Here is a 24,344-nt window from a genome sequence, read left to right on the forward strand (position 1 = left end):
GACATAAGGACTGCTGGAATTAAGGGGGGTCATTAGTAACTTTCACAAGACTGTCCGGTTTGGCCAATGTACATGGCAGAGGGGCATTGCTGGCACATGATGGCATATATCACATTGGTAGATGTGCAGGTGAACGAGTCCCTGATGGTATGGCTGATGTGATTAGGTCCTGACATAGAAAATAGAATTAATCTGGGCCCTTCTCAGTTCTATAGCTCACACCTCTCCTCCACAAAGACAGTCAGCCCATTCAACTCAAGCAACTTCTTTAGCTTTTCTATGGGATGTCCCCATTTGTAGGGCTGCTACTTTGTCCTTTGTGCATACCTTCACTCCTTATGCCATCACGCCTGCTTCAAGATCTAAAGCAAATTTTGGGAAAACAGTATTGCAGTTCCTATTTAAATAGTCTCTGCACCCCATCTCCTAATGGTACTGTTGTGTGTCATCTGAGTGCAACACACGCGTGCAATCACTCAGATAGGGTTACCAAATAGCAACTGTGAAAAAACGGGACAGGGAGTGAGGGGTAATAGGCGCCTATATAAGAAAAAGCCCCCAAAAATGGGACTGTCCCTTTAAAAATGGGACATCTGGTCACCCTATTCAAAGAAGAAAAAATGGTTACTTACCTATATTGTAACCCCTCTGCACCAGAGTCCTGAGTCACCATATTTTGGTGCAAAGGAACTCTCGGGGATCGGGGCAGCATTGCCCTTATATAGCCTTGAGATGGGCCATGAGGATGTGCAGAGTGTGTGTGCCACCTTGACAGGTACACCTACAGAAAACACTCGGGCTCTGAATGGGTGCACTCTCCAATGTGGAATACATATGTGCAACCACATCTCAAAGAACATCAGTTACAATACAGGTAAGTAACCTTTTTTTCTGGGGAAGATCTTGAGACAACACAGATTCATATGCCAGTAATACATGGACAACACCCAACTATACGTCTCCATTATGTCAGATACAAACAGTGCCTTCCCTTAGCTGTTACAGGGTATATCTGCACAGCAAAAGCTGTGCAAAGACCAGCCTACTAGAGTTAGCTTGAATCTAGCTAGCACAGGTAATATAGCAGTGATGGTAGTGCACTCTGGGCTTCAGTACATGTAGTACAAGCCTGGGATGGATCCTGGGTATGTACTTGGCTTGCTAGCCCATTCAGAAGCTCATGTTGCACTGTCTTCATCACTGTTGTTACCCACTCTAGCTGGATTTAAGCTAGCTAGGGTAGGCTAGCCCGTACACAGCACTAGCTCAGGTAGGTTAGTCAGTGCACAGCTTTTGCTGTGTGGACATACTGTTAGTGTCAGCGAAGAGCAGATGTCTGATACTAAATGTGGGCAATACAGAGTGATGCTAGTGGAGAGAAGATAATGCTTCATAGAACCCAGAACCACATTAACACCCTCCATGGGGTGGGGCCAGCTGGAATCTTCATTGTTACTGGATGCCCAAATAAATATGGCTGCTGGAAAAGAGCTCTTCTGCCTAAAGCTGGCCAGGAGACTGCACCCCAGGGTGTCAGTTTTGGAGTAGGCCACAATGATCCATGCATTAATGACCATCTGCATTTATTGTTGCAACATATTGTACCTGATTGTGGAACACTGATGCATGTTGGTACCTCCTGTTCTCTGCCTGTGGCACATAATAGTCTACTCTCCAGTGGACTATAATATTTTGGTCTAATTTCAGTTGTATTTAGTGTGCAGGTGCTGGGTAGTGTAGGTGGCATGTTATGTACAGGAGGTCTCTTCTGGCCTTAAACTCTTGACTCTCCGATTGTACCACATTGTCCAATTAGTTCAAAGTGAAACAGCTTACCTACTTAACATGGGTTGCTGACAGCGTATCACTGCAATGTTCTGCTCATTTCACTAGCTACTCACTGAACCGAGTCCAACTTGGGGTTTCAATACTGATCCTCAAAGCCCCTCATGACATTGGCATGAGCTGGTTTAAAAGCTTCTTCTCAGTAATTATAAACTCCCATGTCAGCTGCATTCCTCAGGAACTGTGGAACTACTAAAACATGTGAAGACTTATAAATGCAGGTGACAGAACTGAAAGCTGCTGGCCTAGAAGTGTGAAACTTGTTTCTGCAGGAAATTAAAATGATCTTGAACCTAATTTTCAGAACAAAGTGCAAAATTCACCACTTTGATTTAGCTTTCCTGCATTTAAAATAGCAATCAGGAGGGAAAGAAACAGAGACTCTTTGACTTACAGAATTTGTAAGACCTTGAAATACTGTGGTGGTGCGTGTGGCCTTCATATATTTACTGACTCAATTAATGTGTGGGTGAAGTAGATATTTAAAAACAAAAGTTAAGATACAACAGAATTTTATATGGTAGAAAGGGGCTTATGTGGGGGAGATCTTGCTGTAAAATACAGAACTTCGGTAGATGGAGATTTGTTTTGCCAAGAGAATTTTGGAGGTTCATTTCACAAGGGAGAATATGGGTGTTATAACTTGGTATTTTTAGTAGTTGTGCAACTGACTCCTTTACAGAGCATCGGGAAACACTCTCCTCTTATAAAGAGTATGTAACCAGCTTTTCCTGCCCTGTGGTCTGGAATCCTGAAGCGGGGGAAAGCATCATGGGGAGTGGTTTAAGGGGAATGAACCTGTTATGCGAGGGTCTGAGGAGAGTTTGTTATGGAAGGGCCCTAAGGCAAGGGTCTAGTCCCTGTAAAATAATAATTGTAATACAGGTAATGCCAGTGCGTTGTCACTCTGATTTTGTGGGTGAGGGACCAGTAAGACAGATGCTAACTTCATTTGCCAAGTTGTCCATTTATACGACTGTAAGTGGAGATTAAAAAATGTAAATGGCTGCATCAAGAGGAGTCTTCAATTTAGAGAAGATACTCTGGATTAAATCTTTTAATACATTTATTACTAGAGCCATAGCTAGGAATTTTTTTTATATGATGCCCCCTAATTGCAAAGAAGAGTATGTTGCCCATTTTAATGTTAAAATGTCTAAATTTTAAAAAGAACGTGGACTGATAACTCAATTAAAAATTGATTTATTTTTGCTCCTATATTAATCATTTCCCATTCCAACTCATATTGTGATGACACGGTGATACCAGAAAGTGGGCTATAGCTTTCTTTGAAACAGTCAGTGTTTCTCCTTTATATTAAGTGGGATCATTAGAGTATGAAGTGCTCCCTTCTTGACCCTTTATTGGAGAATCAGGGATCAAGTTTGGGATCCAATCTTTGAAAAGTTTGGCTGTATGTTGTGTTCATTGCCAGGACTCTCATAAAAGCTCAAACCACTTTCCCTATCCATTTCTTTTAATATAGGAAAATATTTACTTTGTTTTTGCATAAGAGCTGAAGTTAACATGCTGCTATTTTGCTTACCAGCATCATTAATGTCAGCAACATTCTGAGAATAGGATTTGTGTTCTCTTGTTTGTCTCTATCAGTAGAACAAAATCATTGTAGGATTAAGCAGTAACTATAGGATTTACTTCTGTTAGTCTTAAAGGTGCCACAGGACCCTCTGTTGCTTTTTACAGATTCAGACGAACACGGCTACCCCTCTGGTACTATAGGCTTTTTGTTAATTTTCTGTCAGTTTGGTGGAATTTTTTTAAAAGTAGAAACCAGAAGGCAGTAACATCAGATTTATATACATTTGAATGTAGATCAAATTGGGACGTAAACTGTTTCACAAAGGAGGGATATACTGTTGCACTTCAAGCCCAAATGTGTCTGTCTTACCTCATGTGATAATTCTCTGGGACATTTAGAGCAGTATTTGTTTTGAATAAATATTAAGAGTATTTTAGATAATATGTAATCTACAGCATATTTTTTTGTATTTTAGGAAGCTGAATATGGTGGACATGATCAGATAGATTTGTATGATGATGTCATCTCTCCATCTGCAAATAATGGCGATGCCCCAGAGGACCGTGATTATATGGACTCTCTCCCACCATCAGTTGGAGATGACGTAGGTAAAGGAGCAGCACCAAATGTTGTCTATACATATACTGGAAAGAGAATTGCATTGTACATTGGAAATCTTACTTGGGTAAGTGTTGGAATTCAGCTACACACATGCTTTTTTATTATGGGCAGTAATCTTACACTGATCAAATATACTCATTGTAGTTGACAGAATTTTACTAAAATATTTAACTTTTTGGCACATAATACAAGAAAAATAATTTACTGATATCTTAGAACAGAGAAGCAGGTTTTCCGAACATTTTAATGAAAATCTTGGGGGAAGAATACAGTTTTGGAATGTTCATTAAAATGGAGGATATTTACAATATAAAGGTTCAGTTGTGTCTTACTTGTAGAATAAGATAAAGGTGAAAGGGGAAGCTTTCTGGGAAAGCATGGTAGGTTTGCCACCCTATTAGGGCTTTGGGGAAATTCTGAAGAGAAGGAACAGAATAAATTAATACTATCTAGTGCCTTATGACTATAGACTTATTTATTTGGAATAATCCCTTGTTGAAGCTTTTACTTTTAAGAGAGAACTGTAATGTTCTTTGAGGTTTCTTTGAGAATTCATCCTCAAAGACTCTGCCTTGCAGTGACTTTCCAGGCAAAACTGTTCCAAGCATCTGTCTTAAGAGTAGTGTCTGCAGTATTTTCAGGTACTACAGAACTAAGAACAAAACTTGTATTTCCCCAGGGAAATACGTTTTGTTGTTGGCACTAATTGTTAACCTTCAGTATACTTTTTAAAAATAAAAACGTGTAAGATGCTAAATCAGTATCTGAACTAATTAGCCTTTACTATGACAGTTAATCTGAAAAGCAATTTCTCACCCCTTCCATGCAAAATTCTGAGTTCATGGTTGCTTCCTCTGCTAAAACCTATACTAGTGCCAGGCATGCAGGAAAATGCGTCATACTTTGTTTTTAAGTGTTTGATGTCGTTAAGTGTTGCAGTATCCTGATTTCAGGCTCTTTCCAGGTAAGTAATGTGTTTACCTTCTTAAGGATTGTCAAGTTTTTCTTTTTTTTTTTTTTTTTTAAGTGGCATGAGATTCAGCAATGTATTTTGTTTGCTGTGAGCCAGAAGGGTGTTGAGGGTTCCATACTAGAGCTGGGGGGGAGGATGGTATATAAGGAGTTTGAAAACTTGAACACCCAGTTCCCTCTCTCTCCTGAGATTTAGGGGGGGTTCTGGAGTTAAAGATTTTCTTCTTACTCCAACTCCTTCAGTATCAGTGCACACTTACGATCAGGGTGAACGTGTTTAACTTCAGAAATGGATAATGTTTGACTTAGACGTTTGCTTATAGCAGAGTCAGTTAGATGTTGATGGATGTCACATATCCATGGGCCACTGAAGTGGCTGATAAACTCTGCTTTTCTTAATCCTTTTCTGTTTTGTTTTGTTTTTTCTCTGCCATCAGTAAGTAGAACAAAACTTCTTAGAATCATGCTGTCTAAACCTTAAAAAAAACAGCAGTTCATGGTTTGGGATTTTAGTAAATTAAATTTCACTTGGGCCAGTTTTGGCACTGGTATAGAGCACCATGTATAAAGGGTACAAGTGTGCTAGCACATCTGAAAGTGAAGCACACTATTGAAATGGTCTTGAAATCTGACCTTGTTCAGAGATGTAGGATTTTGGGCTAATAGAAACTGAGTAATAATCTGTTTTAAAGAGGAAAAATTTGCAATCCTTGAGGTATAAAACAAACAAACAAAAAAAGTGACTATTGAAATTGGTCATATTAAGCCTTGCAGCTTTGAAAGTATGTTTTTGTTTTTCATAAAAACAAAACTTCTTCTAACCTAGCTTTCTTTAAGAAGTAACTGTAAAGTGTCACTTTAAATATTTTCTGGCCTTTTCTACAAACAGCCACAGAAAACATCCAGTGAGATGCACTACTACTTGATCATTTTCACGATAAAGTAAAAAGCAATAGTACAAACATACAGGATTAGACTGCTGTATTCATAGTGAAAATTGGCATCTTAATGTGTTTTGACATTTGAATATAAAAATATTTTGCAGTGGACAACAGATGAAGACTTAACTGAAGCAGTGCATTCACTGGGAGTAAATGATATTTTGGAGATAAAATTTTTTGAAAACCGTGCTAATGGCCAGTCAAAGGGGTAAGAATTTGTAATCCACGTTTTCTGCTATTGGTCATTGATCTGCTACAGTGAGGGTGAGTGGTCTGTGTTTTCCGCAGCTAGCAATGAGATGTTTACTTTTGTTGGACAGCTAATATCTAGCAAGGGTTTTGTACCCTATTGTTCCACATTGACGACTAATTCAATCACAGATATAAGTTCTAAAGACAATACTATAGGTTTCACTACTCCCTGACTAGGATTGTGATATTGGCATTCCTTATACATTCATTTTCCTAAATTTCAGACTGTACTCTTAATTTTTTTAACCTCTCATCAGTGTGAAAGCCTTCTTATTCTATCTTTTGACAAATCTCTTTTTTAAAACTTGATTTGTTAGCCTTTTATTTCTCCATTTTCATTTTGCCCAGCTCTGCCAGTGCCTCTCAATCCCTACTAACAACACATCTCAGAATCCAGTAAATGGTTTTTTGTTTACTATAAATTGTCAATTGTGTGAGTTTTGTGATGTGGACAAACTGACTATTTCAATTGTGATTTAAACTATATTTGATTTAAGGTCTTCATGAATGCCAGGTTAACCGCCACCCCCCTTTTGTGTGTGTGTGTGTGTGTGTGTGTGTGTGTGTGAAACTAAACTAACATTCAGAGTGCAGCTTTGATTAATTTATAGTGAAAAGAAGAATCAGTTGCCTAATGCCAGTTTTATCAAATACAACTCAATGGTGGAAGATCATGTCCTTTGGTAAAATATTGATTTTTTTTAAATCCTTTTAAGCTTGACTAAATTTGATTTATCTTGTTATAGTCTAGTTTAGTTATCTAAAACCTAAAATAAGTTTCCTTAAGAAATCCTAATTTGTAGAGGAGGAAATATTCATTCTTTACCTTTGAGCTGCTTTGAAAGTCTCTATGAGAGAGACCGCTTTCCTTAATCCATTTGTTGAGTTTATTTCTGCAGTGATTCTTTCCTTAATGAGGCTTTTTAGTCACTAGAAATGTTTTCAAAAATTGGAAATTGAAGTAAAGGGTCTAAATTTTGTGGATATGCCAGCTAAACAGGTGCATACTGTATGGTTGAGCAGAAGAAAAGTTACTTTCCCATCTCCATCCTTTTCATGGGCATTTCAAATTGATTGGTGGGAAAATTGTAATTCTTAAGTTCATATTTACATTTAGCGTTCTTTTCTCATATCTTGAGAGTTTGCGTTATGATTTTTCAAGTATCTTTAAAACTCAATTAACCAAGTTTGTGGGGAGGATTTTTGTCAAATGTTCTTTTGCTTGCCATGTATTTATCCTTTCTCTGGAAGGCCATCAGATTTTTCTGGTGCAAGAAATTGATGCAGCTTTCCCTCCTTCTTTTTAGGTTTGCCCTTGTAGGTGTGGGATCTGAAGCATCCTCCAAAAAGTTGATGGATCTCTTGCCTAAAAGAGAATTGCATGGGCAAAATCCTGTTGTAACTCCATGCAATAAGCAGTTCCTGAGTCAGTTTGAAATGCAGTCAAGGAAAAGTAAGTCTTCTCTTCTTAGTTACGTTGTAACTTTAAAAAACAAAGGTCCATTTCAGAAAAGGTATTGCAGTGTGCACACATCCCATGATAACATGTATGGCTCCAAATAGTTATGAAATGTTTACGGTTAGGGAAACTTGTCAAAAGGTGTCTGGGACTAATACCTTTATGGATCTTTTCCCTATAGTTCTTTGAAAAATACTATGTGCGTGAAAGCATTCATACAACCAGATTGAACAAAATGAATACATTAACAACTTGGACATTTGCAGACAAATTGGACTAGATTCTGATATCTGACTGAGCTCTGCTTGTTGCAGGACCTGGAATGAGATGGATGTCACTGCTCTGTCCTTCGCACAGCAGTTGGGCCATGGCATAGCTTTGAGCTGCCTGAGGGCTAGTATAACTGGCTTCTGAATGCAGTGGGCCCAAGGTGCTCTTCCATAGCATGAAATACTTCTTTGTTCTAGCCAAACCCCTTTCCTCAGCTGAATTCCCTATGATGGAAAATGGGAAACAAGAAGGTTTGATGTGTGGCTGGCTATGCCAGTCTGATCACACCAGGGGAATTCTTGACTAAGTGAGCTTTGCTGGGGCTTTGTTCTGGTGGACCAATATAATGCAATCAGAGCAGGGGCATGATTTGACCCATTAAATCCACTTCACTCCTTTTGAAAGGAAGGAAATTATCAAGAAATAAAAACTGCACAATGGGAAACACAGTTTTACATGTAATAAAGAAATTTTAAAAAATCATCAATGAACTTCTGATGTGAATAAACATATTAATTAACTTTTTTGTATCATACTTTTTATTCAGATTCTATGCTTGGTTCCCTTCTCCACATGCAGGAAGAAAGGGAAAAAGGAACCAAGCATAGAAGCAGAATAAAAACAGCTATGATTCACTCCCTGGTCTTCTGGTCTGAACTTGCCTCTCCCTGGTGGCTGACAGCTCAAATCCGCTTGTGGCTCTGGCCCAGAGAATGGCTTCTGTTTTCTCTTCTCCTTTATTATGTAGCAGCGGAGTCCCTAAAAGAGTTAGTTAGGCAGGCGCCTCCATATTTCCAGGTCCTTTTGTAGGCTTCTAGGCTCTTTTTTTCCCTTCCCTTTTTATCTGTTTCGTGAAGAGCCTAGATATCTGTTGTAGAAGCAGCTAGACGTAAGAATAGCACCATGCGATCATCCACTTTTCTATCTGTGGACCCCTAGTTGTCTGCAGACTACATTTAGGAATCTTTGGTTTAGTGGCCTGAGCATGGGACAGGTGGTTAAGAGATTGAAATTCAGTTGCCAACTCTTCCACTGATTTGCTGAAAGAATTTGGACTAGTCACTTAACTTCTCTGTGACTGTTTCCCTATCTCTAAAATAGGGAGAAGGAGGCTTTATAAAGCACTTTGAGAACTGTGCATGCAAAATTCTATATAAATATGAAGGGTTAGTACTCAGCATTGTTGCAGTAACTATTGAAGAGCACACAGCAATGCTACCTCCTCACCCCCCAAAAAAACAAAACAAAAAATGAACTCGTTTGGTCACGAATTGGGGTGGGGGGGGGGAACCCTTCATGTTACGGAATGATAATATACTTTTGCTTCCCTATTGCAGCTACACAATCAGGCCAGATGTCTGGAGAAGGTAAAGCTGGTCCTCCAGGAGGTGGCTCACGTGCAGCGTTTCCACCAAATAACAGAGGACGAGGCCGTTTTCCAGGTGGCATTCCAGGTGGGGACAGATTCCCTGGACCTGCAGGACCAGGTGGACCACCACCTCCTTTCCCAGGTAAAGAAACTAAAACCTTTGTTTAATTTCCTAGCTTACCACTTTCAGTTTTTAATATAGCCAAATATTAATATAGCACACTTTCTAATTTGTTTTGGGAATTACAGAGACCCAGGCAATTGGACTTGTTTACAATAAGTCTTCACTTTGTCACTGGAATGTAGGATTCTATGGGAGCTCTGTTCAGCATAGGGGAATCCAACTTCTGATATCAAAGAAGTGTTTTCAGGCTCCAGAGAAGTAGGAGCATGAGTATAAACAAGCTTGATAACAATATTATAACAAAAATCCTTAAAGTGATAGATAATTTTATTTAGTGTCACAATGTATATTTTAAAACAATAGTTACACTGACTCACCACTCTGCGCAGGCTTGTCTTCGCTGATCTGTTAGTTCGATATCCAGTTAGCCTAGTTTGAGTGAGAGCAGTCACTGCAAAACAACACTCAAGCAGCAGAGAGTGATTGTATTAGCAGCACAGTTCAGCGGTATTCTTCTTCGAATGCCTGCTCGTGTGCTTTCCATGTTAGGTGAGTACACACTGCGTGCACCGTTGCCAGAGATCTTTCCCTTGGTGGTATCCTTCGGGCTGGCTCTAGCGCCCTCTGGAGCTGTGCGCTTATATGCCAGTATAAGGGGCACCGCTGCCACGCACCCTCTCAGTCCCTTCTTACCACTTGTGACGGTTGCTGGAACGACCCCTCTTGCTCCAGCAAGGCTTTCTTCCCTGTGGTTTTTGGATCATAGTTCAGTGCGTATATATAGTTTTTGTAATTAGTGTTCGTGTACATAGCGTAAATAAATATCTTCTGTCGTCAAGGGCCTCTTTTGTCCCAGGGGCTGGGCATGCCCCGTCCCTGGGCTTCAAGCCTTGTGCCTCCTGTGGCAAACCTATGTCTGTGAGTGACCTGAACTCCAGCTGCTTGAAGTGCTTGGGGGAGACTCATGTGAAGGACAATTGCCAGATTTGTCGGGACTTCAGACCCCACACTAAAAAACACGACAGAGACATTAGGTTGAAGGCTATCCTCATGGAAGTCGCTTTCAGACCAACCTCAGAGCAGAGCCGCTCCGATTCGGGCCAGGCACTTCGGCGTTGGTGCAAAACCCTCCCCCGAGCTCTTCCCGGCACCGTTCACCATCTCCAGTTCTGAGGAAGAAGGACTAAAAGCAGCTCTCTAACAGAGTGCAATCGGCGGTGCAGAAAAAATACAAGCAGGGAGAAGGCAGCACAGTGACATCTGTGCTGGGCCACTCTTCCACTCCTGGGCCTGTGCTGGCACTGTCAACTCTGCCTAGAGCGTTGAGTCCAGTGCAGGGCCTGACACCTGGAAGCCACCATAGTATCAGTGGTCTGACTGTTCCATTGACCCAGGAGGCGTTCCAAGTGGCTAGGGGCCTACTTTCTCGAACTCAGGCTCCTTCCCAACACCGTTCCCTCCCTGCACCTTCTAGGGGTAAGCTGTCCCTAATCCCGTCATCCTGATCACCTCCGGTCCGCTGCCGGTCCCAAGAATTCTGGCACCGCATCGAGGCAGAAGCAAGTACTGCTCCACCAGGGTCTCCAAGAGAAGACTCCTGAGTCTAAAGGGGAGCCTTACATGCAACCGAAAGCCCGCCACCGGTACCTTGCCTATGTGCCACTGGACTTCGGTGCCGGCACCTGGCCCGCGGGTCACTGGCTTATGCAATGGCCTTACTGGAACTGCTGGGGCTTTCCCTTGGTACCAGATCCTCCCTCCCATTGCTCTTACTCAGTGGTTTCTGAGAGACTGGCTACTGCTCCTTCCCACTTGGCACCAGACCCCGACTCCGGTACCGACATTCAGGAGATGGCTCCAGATGTAGTTGAAGAAGAGGAAGGAGCCCCTCCTCCGGTGCAAGCCTCCTTCTCCCCAGACAAGGTTGTCATGGGATCCTGTAGCCTGCTTCCGCAGGATGATTTCAGGACCCATCAGGACCTTCTGAAGTGGGTAGCTGCGAACCTGGGTCTTGAAATTGAGCAGGTCAAAGAGATATATCACAGCCTTATTGGTATCCTGGCTGCAGCAGCTCCCTTCAAGGTGGCCTTACCCATCAATGAAGTGGTGATGGGACTGGTCAAGGCCCTGTGGCAAACTCCTTCTCTGCCCCCCCACCTCAGAGGACAGAGAAAAAGTATTATGTGCCAGCGAGTGGGTTCAGATACTTGTATTTGCATCCCCCTCACCCCTGGTGGTGTCTGCAGCAAATGAGAGGGACAGACAAGGCCAGTCAAGTGCAACCCACAAACAAAAAGACGCTAAAAGACTGAACCTTTTCGGAAGAAAGATTTATTTGACGGGTAAACTTCAACTACATATCTCCAGCCAGCAAGCTTTGCTGGGGAGATACAGTTATAATCTATGGGACTCCTTGGCTAAGTTTAAGGAATCCCTGCCCCAAGATTCAAGGCAGGAGTTCACTGCTCTCATGGAGGAAGGTAGGAACATGGCCAGGACCTCTCTCCAGGTGGCTCTGGATGCTGCCGACTCGGCAGCCAGGACAATGGCCTCTGCTGTCACCATGAGACATTGTTCTTGACTCCAGTCCTCCAGGCTTCCTCACGAGGTCCAACAGTCTATTCAAGACCTTCCATTCACAAGCTTCTTTTTTCTAGGAGTTGTCTGATACGAGACTTCATGGCCTGAAGGACTCAAGGGCCACCCTATGATCCTTAGACCTTTACGTTCTGTCAGCTTCCAGGGAGCACTTCAGGCCCCAACAGCCGCGTCAGTTCTCAGTGCCTCCAAGACAAGAGCCCTACAAAAGAAAAGAGAGAGGTTATAAACTGTGCCAACCACTTCCGTCCACCTTCAGCCTCCCATTCGGATTTTCAGAGGTATTCCGGAGGGCTCAACCAAGCCTTTTAAAGGTGTGCCCAAGGGCGCTGTATCAGTCACCATTTCGGATCTTCTTCCCCTTTTTTGTTTTTGGACCATCTATCCCTCTTCAGCCTAGCATGGTCATACATAACATTGGACCGCTGGGTGCTGAGTACAGTGTCTGTTATACTCTTCAGTTTTTATCCACCCATCTCTCTCACCCTCCATCCCTGTCCCTCTTCAGGGACCCTTCTCATGAGCAACTCCTCGTCTAGGAGGTACAACCCCTCCTATGAATGGGGGTTGTGGAGGAGGTTTCACAAGACTTGAGAGGGAAGAGGTTTTACTCCTGGTATTTCCTAATCCCAAAGGCCAAGGGGGACCTCCGGCCCATCTTGGACCTGCATCGCCTCAACAGATATCTCAAGAAACTGAGGTTCTGCATGGTTTCTCTGGCCTCCATCATTCTCTCCCTGGATCCAGAAGACTGGTACACTGCCCTTGACTTAAAGAACGCATACTTTCACATTTCTATCTTCCATGTTCACAGAAGACTTATCAGGTTTATAGTGGGTCAACACCACTAACAATTGCCCTCCGGGTTTTCAAGAAGTGTATGGCGGTAGTAGCAGCCTTCTTCAGACAGTGAGGCTTCTTCAGACAGAAAGGTCTACCGGAACCTCAACAACTGGCTGATCGAGGGTCGGTTGCAGGCTCACATACAGAACATCATCAGGATGGTCTGAGCCACCTGGTCTCCTGATAAATGAGCAGAAGTCAACTTTTGTCGTGGTTCAGAGAATAGAATTTATTGGGGGCGGTTCTTGACTCAACCCAAGCCAGGGCCTTCTTGCCCAAACCTGATTCCAGACTATGTCAGACCTGATATCCAGTGTCATGGTCCACCCAATCATGACTGCTCGGGCTTGCCTCAAGGCCTTGTGGCAAACCCCTTCTCTGCCCCCCCCTCCCCCCACCTCAGGTATGGGACCACTGCTATGGGGGCACATGGCTGCATGTACTTACATGGTCCAGCATGGAAGGCTGCGTCTCAGACCCCTTCAGATGTGGCTAGCATCAGTATACTCCCCGAGCAGACACCACTTGGACTCAGTGCTCATGGTCCCTCTCGTGGTCCTTGTCTCCCTGGACTGGTGGAAATCGATAATGATGGGGGTACCCTTTGTTACCCCTCAACAGTTGGTAGCTTTAGTCTTGGACGTTTCAGACCTAGGGTGGGGAGCCCACCTCAACAACCTCAGAACTCAGGGCCTCTGGTCCCATGAAGAACTCTCCCTGCATATAAGCATCAGGGAGCTCAGGGCGGTATGCTTAGCATGCCAAGTGTTCCGTCCCCAGATCTCAGGTGAGATGCTGTAAGTCCTGACAGACAGTACTGTGGCTATGTTCTATATCAATAAACAGGGAGGGGCCAGATCTTTGGCCCTGTGTCAGGAGGCCATCTGTCTGTGGGACTTCTGCACGAAGCACTCTATTCATCTCGAGGTGTCACATCTCCCTGGAGAATGGAATGTACTTGCGGATCCCTTCAGCAGATCCTTTTTCTCTCACAAGTGGTCCCTTCACCCAGAGGTCATCAGCTTCATCTTCCAAAGGTGGGAGCTCCCCAGGTGGACCTGTCACTACCAGGCAGAACAGGAAGTGCCATCAATTTTGTTCCCTGGCACAGCCCCGGCTCCCTCTCCGACACTTTCCTGCTCCTGTGGATAGATCTCCTATTTTATGCCTTTCCCTCAATCCCCATGTCCCTCCTAAAAATCAAATGGGACAAGGTGAGAGTTATTCTGATAGTCCGGTGTGGCCACGTCAACACTGGTTTGGCATGCTCCTGGATCTGTCGGTAGCAACTCCACTCTCGCTCCCACTCCATCTGGACCTAATTTCAGAAAACCACGAACAGTTGCTTCATCCAAACCTCACCTCCCTGCACTGAACTGCATGGATGCTGCGTGGCTGAACCCAGAAGAACAAGCTTGCTTAGAACAGGTCCGGCAGATCTTGATAGATAGTAGAAAGCCTGCCACCAGGGCTACCTACCTGGCCAAGTGGAAGTGCTTCTCAATTTGGGCTTCTCAAGGTGTGCTCTCTCCATCTCAATCTTCCCTCCAGTCTGTCTTGGACTGTTTGTTCCACATAATGCAGCAGGACCTGGCCCTCTCATCTGTCAAGGTGCACTTAGCAGCCATCTCAGCCTTCTACCCTCCAGTGAACAGCAGATCATTGTTCTCCCACAAAATGACAGTACTGTTTCTCCAGGGGCTGGAGAGGCTCTGTCCTCAGCCCCAAACCACCACCACCCTTTTCCCCCCGGGATTTAAACCTGGTTCTGTCAAGACTCACGGTTCCCCCCTTTGCTTTTTTAGCATCATGCCCCCTGTTACTTCTCTCTTGGAAGGTCGCCTTACTGATAGCGATCACCTCGGCCAGAGGGATCTCTGAAATCAAGGCCTTTATGTCAGAACCGCCTTATGCTGTGTTCTTTAAGGAAAAAGTCCAACTGCGCTCCTATCCAATCTTCCTACCAAAGGTGGTGTCACAATTCCATAACAACCAAGCCATTTTCCTAACAGTCTTCATCCCGAAACTTCACAAGAACTCTGAGGAATGGCTGCTTCACTTGTTGGACGTTAGATGTGTCCTTGCCTTTTATGTTGAGAGGACTAAACCCTTCCTCAGGTCCACACAACTCTTTGTTGCAATAGTGGAAAGGATGAGAGGGCTTCCTGTGTCAGCTCAGAGGATCTCATCCTGTATAACCACCTGTATTTGGGCTTTCTCTGGCCACCTTAACCGCTCACTCCACAAGAGCCCAGGCTTCATAAGTAGTGTTTCTCGTGCAGGTCCCAATCCAGGACATCTGCAGAGCCGCAACCTGCTCGTCGATGCATACCTTCGCATCCCACTACACCATCACCCAATGGGCCTGAGACAATAGTAGTTTCAGAACAGCATTGTTGCAGTCAGTAAGTCCGTGAACTCCGAGCCCATTGCCTTGGATACTGCTTGTGAGTCATCTAACATGGAACGGACATGAGCGAGCACTCGAAGAAAAACCGGTTACTAACATTTCGTAACTGTTCTTCAAGATGTGTTGCTCATGTCCATTCCATGACCCACCCCCTTATTCCTCTGTTGGAGTTAACCTGCAAGAAGGAACTCAGAAGGGTGTGGCTGGTGGCACCCCTTATACCAGCGCATAAGCTCGCGGCTTTTGAGGACATTTTGAACCAGCCCAACGGATACCACTGCGGGAAAAATCTCTGGCACACACACACACCTAACATGGAATGGACATGAGCAACACATCTCAAAGAACAACAGTTACGAATGGTTCGTAACTGTTTTTTCCTATTGCATATTAGCTTGAACGTCACAGCACTTGAACTTTAACTCATGCCCTCTGACAGACCAGTTAGCTTGAGTTTAAATCACTTCTTCACTTGAGCTAGAGATTTTTGTGTGTGGACGGGAGCTGATACTGCAGTGAAGAGAAACCCCCTGTGTGTTGTGGGGCAAGTTTAAGTATCTCTAATAAGTATGGTCGTGCAGCAAAATGAGTTGTCTGTAACATTCAGATTTAAATGAACACTCAAACTGAAAATCATTAATTTAAAAAAGAACTGAAAGCAGATTTGGGTGCTACACCCAGCCTTAGTTTTCCTTAACAATACTTGTGGATTTACAATCACTTTTCTGTATTTAAATATATATATTTCCTTTTTCTGTGAAAGACCCCCACAAACAGCAAGGTTAAGCTGACTTAAATCTTTTCCAGTACTAGTAGCCTTTGGTGTTACTTGTATCAATAATAAGTGCCAGATTTCCAGACAGCAATATGATTTTAACAAGATATTAATGGTGTCCCTTTAAATGTTAATAGACAAGTACTTTTTTGAACTTTATCAAATGATAATTTGCTTTTTCCAAAGGTGGGAATGCATAATCTCTCATGCACATCAAAATTGTTCAGTGAGACTTGCAAAAGTTTGGTTAAAATCTAGTTATGGAAATAACTTTATTTTCCCATTTTTCTTTCAGCTGGACAAACTCCACCACGTCCACCTCTAGGTCCTCCTGGTCCCCCAGGCCCACCAGGTCCTCCACCTCCTGGTCAAGTTCTTCCACCTCCATTAGCTGGGCCTCCTAATCGTGGTGACCGTCCACCACCACCAGTTCTGTTTCCTGGACAACCCTTTGGTCAGCCTCCGCTGGGTCCACTTCCTCCTGGTCCTCCACCTCCAGTTCCAGGCTATGGCCCCCCTCCAGGTCCACCACCACCACAGCAAGGTCCACCTCCGCCTCCCGGCCCTTTCCCCCCTCGTCCGCCTGGTCCACTTGGGCCTCCCCTGACACTTGCTCCTCCTCCACATCTTCCTGGGCCACCTCCAGGTGCTCCCCCACCTGCTCCACACGTGAATCCAGCTTTCTTCCCCCCACCAGCCAATAGTGGCATACCTACTTCAGACAGTCGTGGTCCACCACCAACAGATCCATATGGCCGACCTCCGCCTTATGACAGGGGTGACTATGGTCCACCTGGCAGGTGAGTGCTTTTAGTGTAGTGTGCTTGGTAGCACGTTTATTCCATGTAGGAGGCATCAGATTCTCTTTGGCTTTTAAGTAGCTTCTTTTCCACTTTCTTCATTAAAACATCTGTCAGAATGTTTTTCTATGTGTGGAAGCATCCTCAGATGCAGTGTCCTTCTCCTCTTTTTCCCCCTTCAACTCAGACCTTTGTCTGCCTTCACTTTTTGTAATCTTGGTGTCATTATTGACCTTCTCCAACATTTTCTATTTCTATCTGGCACTACCTCTGCAATGGTTTATTTATGCTTTTGCCTCAGCTATACCTCTAGAAATCTTCACCTTCATCTTCTCTTTCTCTGTTTGGCAACTGTCTTCTCATGGCCTTCCCAAGTCCCAGGTCTGCAGACTCCATCCTATGCAAAATGCTGCTGTCCTTTTTCTTAACATTTATATAGATCAGTATTTGTAAGTACAGTATAGTACAAAGAACCATGACTACATCACTCTCATCTTCATGCAATGCCACTGGCCCCCATTTTTGTCAGGATTGGAATCCTTGTCACAGAAACCCTCCATGGATTTTCTCCGCCTCTGGGACTTTTAACTTCCTTCCTCTCCCACCTCCATCTGCTTATTTAGTACCAATCTTTCTATAGTTGGTGCAAAGTCCTTCTCTGCAACTCCTGCTATCTGGAACAGCCTTCCTGATTCTCAAATCTTATCTGTAATATCTCTTCTCCTTTGCCTATACCATGGTTTCTCAAACTGGGGGTCGGGACCCCTCATGGTGTCGTAAGGATATTACCTGTCAGTCTCCACCCCCAAGCCTCGCTTTTCCTCCAGCATTTATAATGGTGTTAAATTAAAAACACTTTTTTATATGTTTATTAGGGTGGTCGCATTCAGAGGCTTGCTGTGTGAAAGGGGTCACCAGTACAAAAGTTTGAGAACCACTGGCCTATCCTCTTAGTTTCTTTATACCTTCACTGTTTTTTATTATCCATTGTATTTGTGTTAAACTCTGTAAAGCATTTGGGGACAGTATGTAAGAAAGGCACTGTATAAAATGAAGTTTTATTGTATTTACATATAGATCTTATGAGTTACATTGGTCATACTTCCAGTGTGAGGAAGACATGCATATTCTGTCCTTTAATATTAATTTTATTTTTTCTGTTTCTGTTTGGACATTGGTTCTGGTTCTTCCAATTATGGAATTCATAAGTAAAAATCAATTATTTATAAATGTAATGTTCATATAGAAATTGTATGGAAATTTAGAGCATTTGGCATAATTATCTTGTATATAATCATAATAAACACCAGGTCTTTTCTGGTAACCAAGATTGAGGTTGTCCACAGTTCGTAGAAGGATGGGGGAGGAAAGGGGTGGGAGAACAGGACAGAACCACTGCACTTGCTGTCCAATATTTTCATTATCATAATTTCAAAATTACAATCCATAACTATTTAAATTGTCATTAATTATATATCATAGGCGTTTCACTGGAAATAACATGTCCATAAGAGAACAATTACATATTCCATTGTATTGGAGGCATACGAAAAATAATACTCAAAACTCAGGGAGGTATGAATTTTTAGACATTTCCTCTTATGCTAAACTGGCTATAGGATCTTGTTCCACTTCTTGCTCTTAAGAGGATAGCATTGCTTATCATTCTGCATTTTCTTTCTACCAGAATAACTAACACTATTTTAGTAATAATATCCAGCAGTGAGCCCGTTTAACAGTCTCATTAACATCATCCTCCAGATATTCTATATAACAGAGACTGGCTGATAGAACACTGCAGAATTGGATGGGAAATTTTTTATCCCCATTTTGTATAGGTTAATTTCCATTTCTGTGGAAACCAAATACACATGATCAATAAAATATTATTTACAGCATTCAGCGAGAATACAAGAATTCCCTTTTACAACCCTAAGTGTAAGCTTGACACTTTCTCCTTAAGATTTCTTGTTAAAACAGTAAATTGGAGCACCCTTGAACTTGACCCGCAAAATATTGGAAATTAAAGCAGAAATAAAATCTTTGAAATGTTATTCAGGAGGTGGAGCATTAATAATGCTAGACCATATTTACTTCATCTGCTGCATAACTTAAAGTCCTGATGTGATAGTTAGAGCAGGGGACTAGAAGCCAGGAATTTGAGTTCTAATCCCATTTTGATATCAATTCCATCTCTGTGGGCAAATCGCCTGACTCCCCTGCCTCAGTTTCCCCATCTATACAATAGGGATAATACCTGCTGGTGTTATAGGGATGTTGTGAAGATTAGTTAAAATTTTGTAAAGCATTTTGAAGATGGAAAGCACAATATAACTGCTTCTAAATCTTCAATATAAATGGATGATCAAAGATAGCTTAAGCACATTTATACAGCAGATGTTTTAATGGTATTGTACTTTTTTTTGCCTGCAAGTTTTGTACCATAAAACTTTTTTAAAAACAAAAACAAAAAACCCAAAAACCTGCTTTCTGTCCTGTTTGTCACTTTGCTTAAAGTTGCAAACTTGAGTTGTTGATAACTGCAATGCTATCTTCACAAGCTTTGGGTTACTTTTTTAAACTTTAGTTTTATTAATTGCAGAGAAATGGATGCAGCAAGAACACCTTTAAGTGAAGCAGAGTTTGAAGAAATCATGAATAGAAATAGGGCCATCTCAAGCAGTGCCATTTCAAGAGCTGTGTCAGATGCCAGTGCTGGTCAGTAAATCTTCAGTGTCCCTCCTGTTCCATCCCACTAAAAGCAATTTTATATAATTTCCCCATGGGAATCTTGGAGATGTGAAGCCACTTTGATTTGATTTTTTTTTTTTTTTTTTTAAACACAGAGTGCCATCCTGATTGTAGATATTTCTTGTGACTGACTTGAACTATACTCAAATTAGATTTATATGGACACTTGCTGGGTACAAACATAGACCATGTTTTTAATAGCTGGTCCACAGAAGTGGCTTCAATGGCTGTTGCAGAGAAGACCAGCTGCCAAAGGATAATAGTTTTACAGATAGATTTTTATTACATTTTAATCTCGTTAACATCAAATTTACTTTCTTCTTTTCAGGGGACTATGGAAGTGCTATAGAGACCTTAGTAACTGCTATTTCCTTAATTAAACAATCCAAAGTATCTGCTGATGATCGTTGTAAAGTACTTATTAGCTCTCTGCAGGATTGCCTTCATGGAATTGAGTCTAAGTCTTACGGTTCTGGATCAAGGTAAAGCTTTCCTGTTTCATTCACTAGCTGCACTCTAAATAAACAAGACCTATAAAGGATAGGAGAAAGGTGTTTTATCCTCATTTTACGGCTGGGGAACTGAGGCACAGAGTAATTAAGTGACTTGCCTAAAGTCACACAGGAAGTCTGTGGTAGAGCTAGAAATTGATCCTAGATCTCCTGAAACCCAGTTGATTGTCCTAAACAAGGCCATCCTTCCTCCCCAAACTGACCTCTGTAGCCTCATATTAAATGTAATTTTAATTAGAATTATATTTCTTTACATGTTGCAATAATAACATGTAAACATCAAAACAAAATTAATTACAAACTTGTGAACAGATTGATATATAATCATGATTATGAATGTAGTTATTAAAATTACTTCTAAATTATACAAAATCAGTTTTCATTTTTATGGTAGTTATCTGTATTCTTGTCTAGATAATTTTAAATGGCAAGAAAATTGGATAATGTTCTTCTGTTATCATTATAATTATGTGTTAAGGCTACTAAGAGAAGACATGAGGGAGAAAGGCAGATTGAAGTCCATCAGGCTTCACCCAATACTAACCAGATATTCATATTTCTTCTAGAATTAACTCCATATGGAATTTGGACAGATACTCAGTTTGTAGTCAGTCCAGATACTGTACTAATAGTGTAACTTACTGATCTTCATATTCAAACAAATGCAATACCACTGTCTCCACAAATTTTCAATACCTAAAATGGCTGCCACACTTGCAGCAGCCATTTTAGGTTGGATACATTCCCAAGAGCAGCTGTCTTGTCATCCTCTCCTCAGTTTTTTCTACCTCCTTCCTTTCTCCTTTCAGTCCCCAATAGTAACACATCTCCTCAAATGGTAAGAACAGGAAATAGAAAGTATTGTCCTGGATCTGCTGCTGGAATCCTCAAAAGTGAAGAAGAAATGGGTTAATTTGGAAAAGTGGGAGTAGGATACATATTCAGTATTCTCTGAATACCAAGGCTGCACTATTAAGTATTTGGTGGCTGCCTGAAATAAAAAAACAGATTCACCCCTTCTGTGCACTATACACATATGCATCTCTGTATCAAAATAAACATGTCCTTTTTTTTTTTTTTCCTCAACATTCTTGTTTGAGCATTTTCATTTTATTAAACAGGCAGAACTTAACACATCTTAATTTTCTGGTGTTGTGTGTGTATTTTCAGTAAAAACTAATGAAGTACTTTCTTTTAGAAGACGTGAACGGTCAAGAGAGAGGGACCACAGCAGGTCAAGAGAAAAAAGCAGGCGTCACAAGTCCCGTAGCAGAGATCGCCATGATGACTATTACCGGGAAAGAAGCCGTGAACGAGAGAGACATCGTGATCGTGACAGAGATCGTGATAGAGAACGTGACAGAGAACGAGAGTATCGCCATCGTTAGAGAAGGTGGGCATTTCAGTTTTATGTTGTGTAGGGTTGATGGGTACTTGAATTAACAGTAACTACTTTGGCTTTGGGATTATTTATACAGTAAATATGTACACTTAAGTGTGGTCCAGCAATATGTATTGAATCCTTTCCTTCTTGTAGAATCTGAAGAGAACTTTGGTAAGTAATGACAGGTAACTATCTTGACTTGATGTGGGTTTTTTTCTTTTGCTAATTGCATGAATATGTAATTTCTGTGGTGTGGTGTCAATCTTTTTCAGTTTTTATGGATGGGAGGATTAAATATGTTACTGAAAAGGCAGTAGTAAATCAGACTAATCAAAAGGAGTCTGTTCTTGCTTCTCTAAACTCTGAAGATTAGGATACTCACAACTCTTAATCACATTTTGCAGTTTCATTTAAAGATTTAGAAATGTTTAAATTGTGATTATTTCATTGTAGGCAGTACTTGCATATATAAAATCCGAAGGCCTAAGTCCTACAGAGCTAGCTAAGTTGTTATACAGGTGAATTTTCTGTTGGTTGCAATGAAGGTTTTGCTCAAGTAAGGACTGAAACAGGATGTGGCTCTTTCTTTTATAAAATGTGACCTCTTAATATTTCCTGGTCCGTGAACTAAATTCAGGTGTTGTCCCCTTTCAGTTTTCTGTGCTGCACAATTGGTGATAGAATTTCTGCCTATAATCTAAATATTGGTGAACAAATGTACAACACCGGGAATGGTTTTTTTTGGTTATTTTACACTCACTAAATGCTTCAGACATCCGTAGTCCTTTTATGGATTAAACTTTATTTAAAAAAAACAACAACCAACCAACTATGTAATTAGCTGTAGAGTAGCACTTTGGGTAGACACTTAAAGAACTCTGGCTAGCCACTGAAAAAATGTAAGTGTAAATATGCAATGAATATGTAACTTAGTTATATACACAGTTTGAGGATCTCGAATTGAAATTGCTTGAAATTGACAATTGAAACCAAAACCTCTCTGTATTTGTCATTTGGAAGTCATAATCTTTTCCTATCCTTGCGTATTTAGAACAGTTCTTTAATATACTGTGTTAAAAGTCACACTCGGAAGAAATGTCTCCTGACAGTACTTTATTACAAATTTGAGAAACGAAGTTTTAATGTGGCATTTAGTCATAGAAATTCATTTAAAAGACATTAATATAGTTGGAGCAAAACTATTCTGAGAATCATGAAAATCTTAGTGAGCCTTAAGTAAAAGGAGTTATATAAGCCATTTAAAGTGAATGTCAGTTTTTCTTGGCATGCCTTGTAGCATTTCTATGCACTAGAGACACAAGTCTGACCTTAAAACATCTGATCCCACTTAATATTGGGACAATATGTATTGTCCTTGGTTCATGCGTTCCTTAGTGGCTGATCCATACAGTAATGGCCTATGGAAGGGGAATCAGAGGCTGAAAAGAGGCAGCTGAAGTGAAGTTGGCAGTCTTAATATACCTTAATTGCTTAAGTGACAGTGGTCACGGTTTTACTTTGTACAGTGTACTATTTTAGTACAAACATTCCTGGAATTGTAAAAAAAAAATTATTCACCATGGTTGCTAAGCATAAAATGTCAGAACAAAAAGTTTCAAATTTACATGATTGAATGTGGTTTCTTTCACTAAAGCGGATTTTCCTTAGCTACCACAAATTTGTTTTTAAATGTACAGTAGAACCTCAGAGTTATGAACACCTCAGGAATGGAGGTTGTTCATAACTCTGAACAAAACATTGTGGTGGTTGTTCCAGGAATTTACAACTGATCACTGAGTTAATACAGCTTTGAAACTTTACTATGCAGAAAAAAAATGCTGCTTTCTCTTTATTTTTTTAGTAGTTTTCGTTTAACACAATACTGTATTGTATTTGCTGGTGCTTCTTTTTTTTTGTGGTCTCTGCTGCTGTCTCTGGTACTTCTGGTTCCAAATAAACTGTGTGGTTATCTGGTCAGTTCGTAACTCTGAGGTTCTGCTGTATTTAAGTGCTACATGTAGGTAGTATTGTGTAGGAGGTAACCCAGTTGAGCTGAATGATAGTTGCATTTCCAAGGCTTTCACTTCTTCAGTGGAAGATGAGTAAATGATATTAAATACTGTTAATTTGAAGTTTCCTAAATAAAAATTAAGATGGGAAGTTACTTTGGATGCACTTGATTATTGAAGTTTTATATTTTCATGCATTCAGACCAGGTGTCTGTATCGTGGAACTTCTATACTAAGTATAGATATATTTTCTCCCACAAAGTGTCTGAGGGAACATGGTTGCATTTAGTACTTACCATAACACTGTTTTATTTATTTATTTATATGCTCACACATTTTAAGCATGATGTGTGAGATTATCTGAATTATTATTGATTCAACTCTGAGTACACATGGATTTACATATGCAACCTCCCTTTAAATTTGTGTGTTGTGCACCAGGACTTTCATTAGAATTAAGAGGAGTTGAGTAGATATATTCCCCTTCATCAAGAGGAAAATAGACTGCAATAACTTTATTTAAAGGACAGATTTAGTGAACTACATGCAAATGAGAAGTTGGTATTTTAAAAGATAAATTGTAAACAGTTTGTCTTGTTGTCTTTTTAAAGAAGGGCTTAATTTTTGTAGTTTTTAAGTACTTAATTTCAGTAATCTTCTGGTGTGTGTTTCATTTTCACCAGAATATATGTTTTTATACTTTTTTGGGGGGGCGGAGAGGGTTTGCATTAGATTTGTTTATGAACAGTAACCAAAGGTTCCCAGACACTTACTGAAATAATAGAAATACTGAGAGGAACATCACCCTTTCTGCCAGTGTTTTACCAGATAATGCGAGTTTGTCTGTGCCTAAAAGATATGAATGACAG

At 41.2% G+C, this 24,344-nt stretch overlaps 1 protein-coding gene across 5 annotated transcripts in view; it reads left to right on the forward strand.

Annotated features, from left to right (window-relative positions):
- The window catches only part of CPSF6 (cleavage and polyadenylation specific factor 6), a 49,695-nt gene that overhangs the window by 16,015 nt on the left and 9,336 nt on the right, over positions 1-24,344 (forward strand). Inside the window, exons 2-11 of one of the 5 annotated variants that reach the window (XM_024198216.2) lie at positions 3,861-4,070; positions 6,024-6,127; positions 7,479-7,624; positions 9,238-9,411; positions 16,315-16,819; positions 18,302-18,394; positions 19,422-19,537; positions 19,899-20,052; positions 21,281-21,475; positions 21,620-21,637. In XM_024198216.2, coding sequence (XP_024053984.1) covers positions 3,861-4,070; positions 6,024-6,127; positions 7,479-7,624; positions 9,238-9,411; positions 16,315-16,819; positions 18,302-18,394; positions 19,422-19,537; positions 19,899-20,052; positions 21,281-21,470 — 1,692 coding nt within the window. In that variant the 3' untranslated portion in view covers positions 21,471-21,475; positions 21,620-21,637. The remainder of the gene's footprint in view (positions 1-3,860; positions 4,071-6,023; positions 6,128-7,478; positions 7,625-9,237; positions 9,412-16,314; positions 16,820-18,301; positions 18,395-19,421; positions 19,538-19,898; positions 20,053-21,280; positions 21,476-21,619; positions 21,638-24,344) is intronic. The other 4 variants (XM_024198215.2, XM_024198217.2, XM_024198218.2 and 1 more) reach the window with 4 other exon arrangements.

Source organism: Terrapene carolina, unplaced genomic scaffold, assembly GCF_002925995.2.
Source record: "Terrapene carolina triunguis isolate 2854851 unplaced genomic scaffold, T_m_triunguis-2.0 Scaffold68, whole genome shotgun sequence".
Lineage (NCBI taxonomy): Eukaryota > Metazoa > Chordata > Testudines > Emydidae > Terrapene > Terrapene triunguis.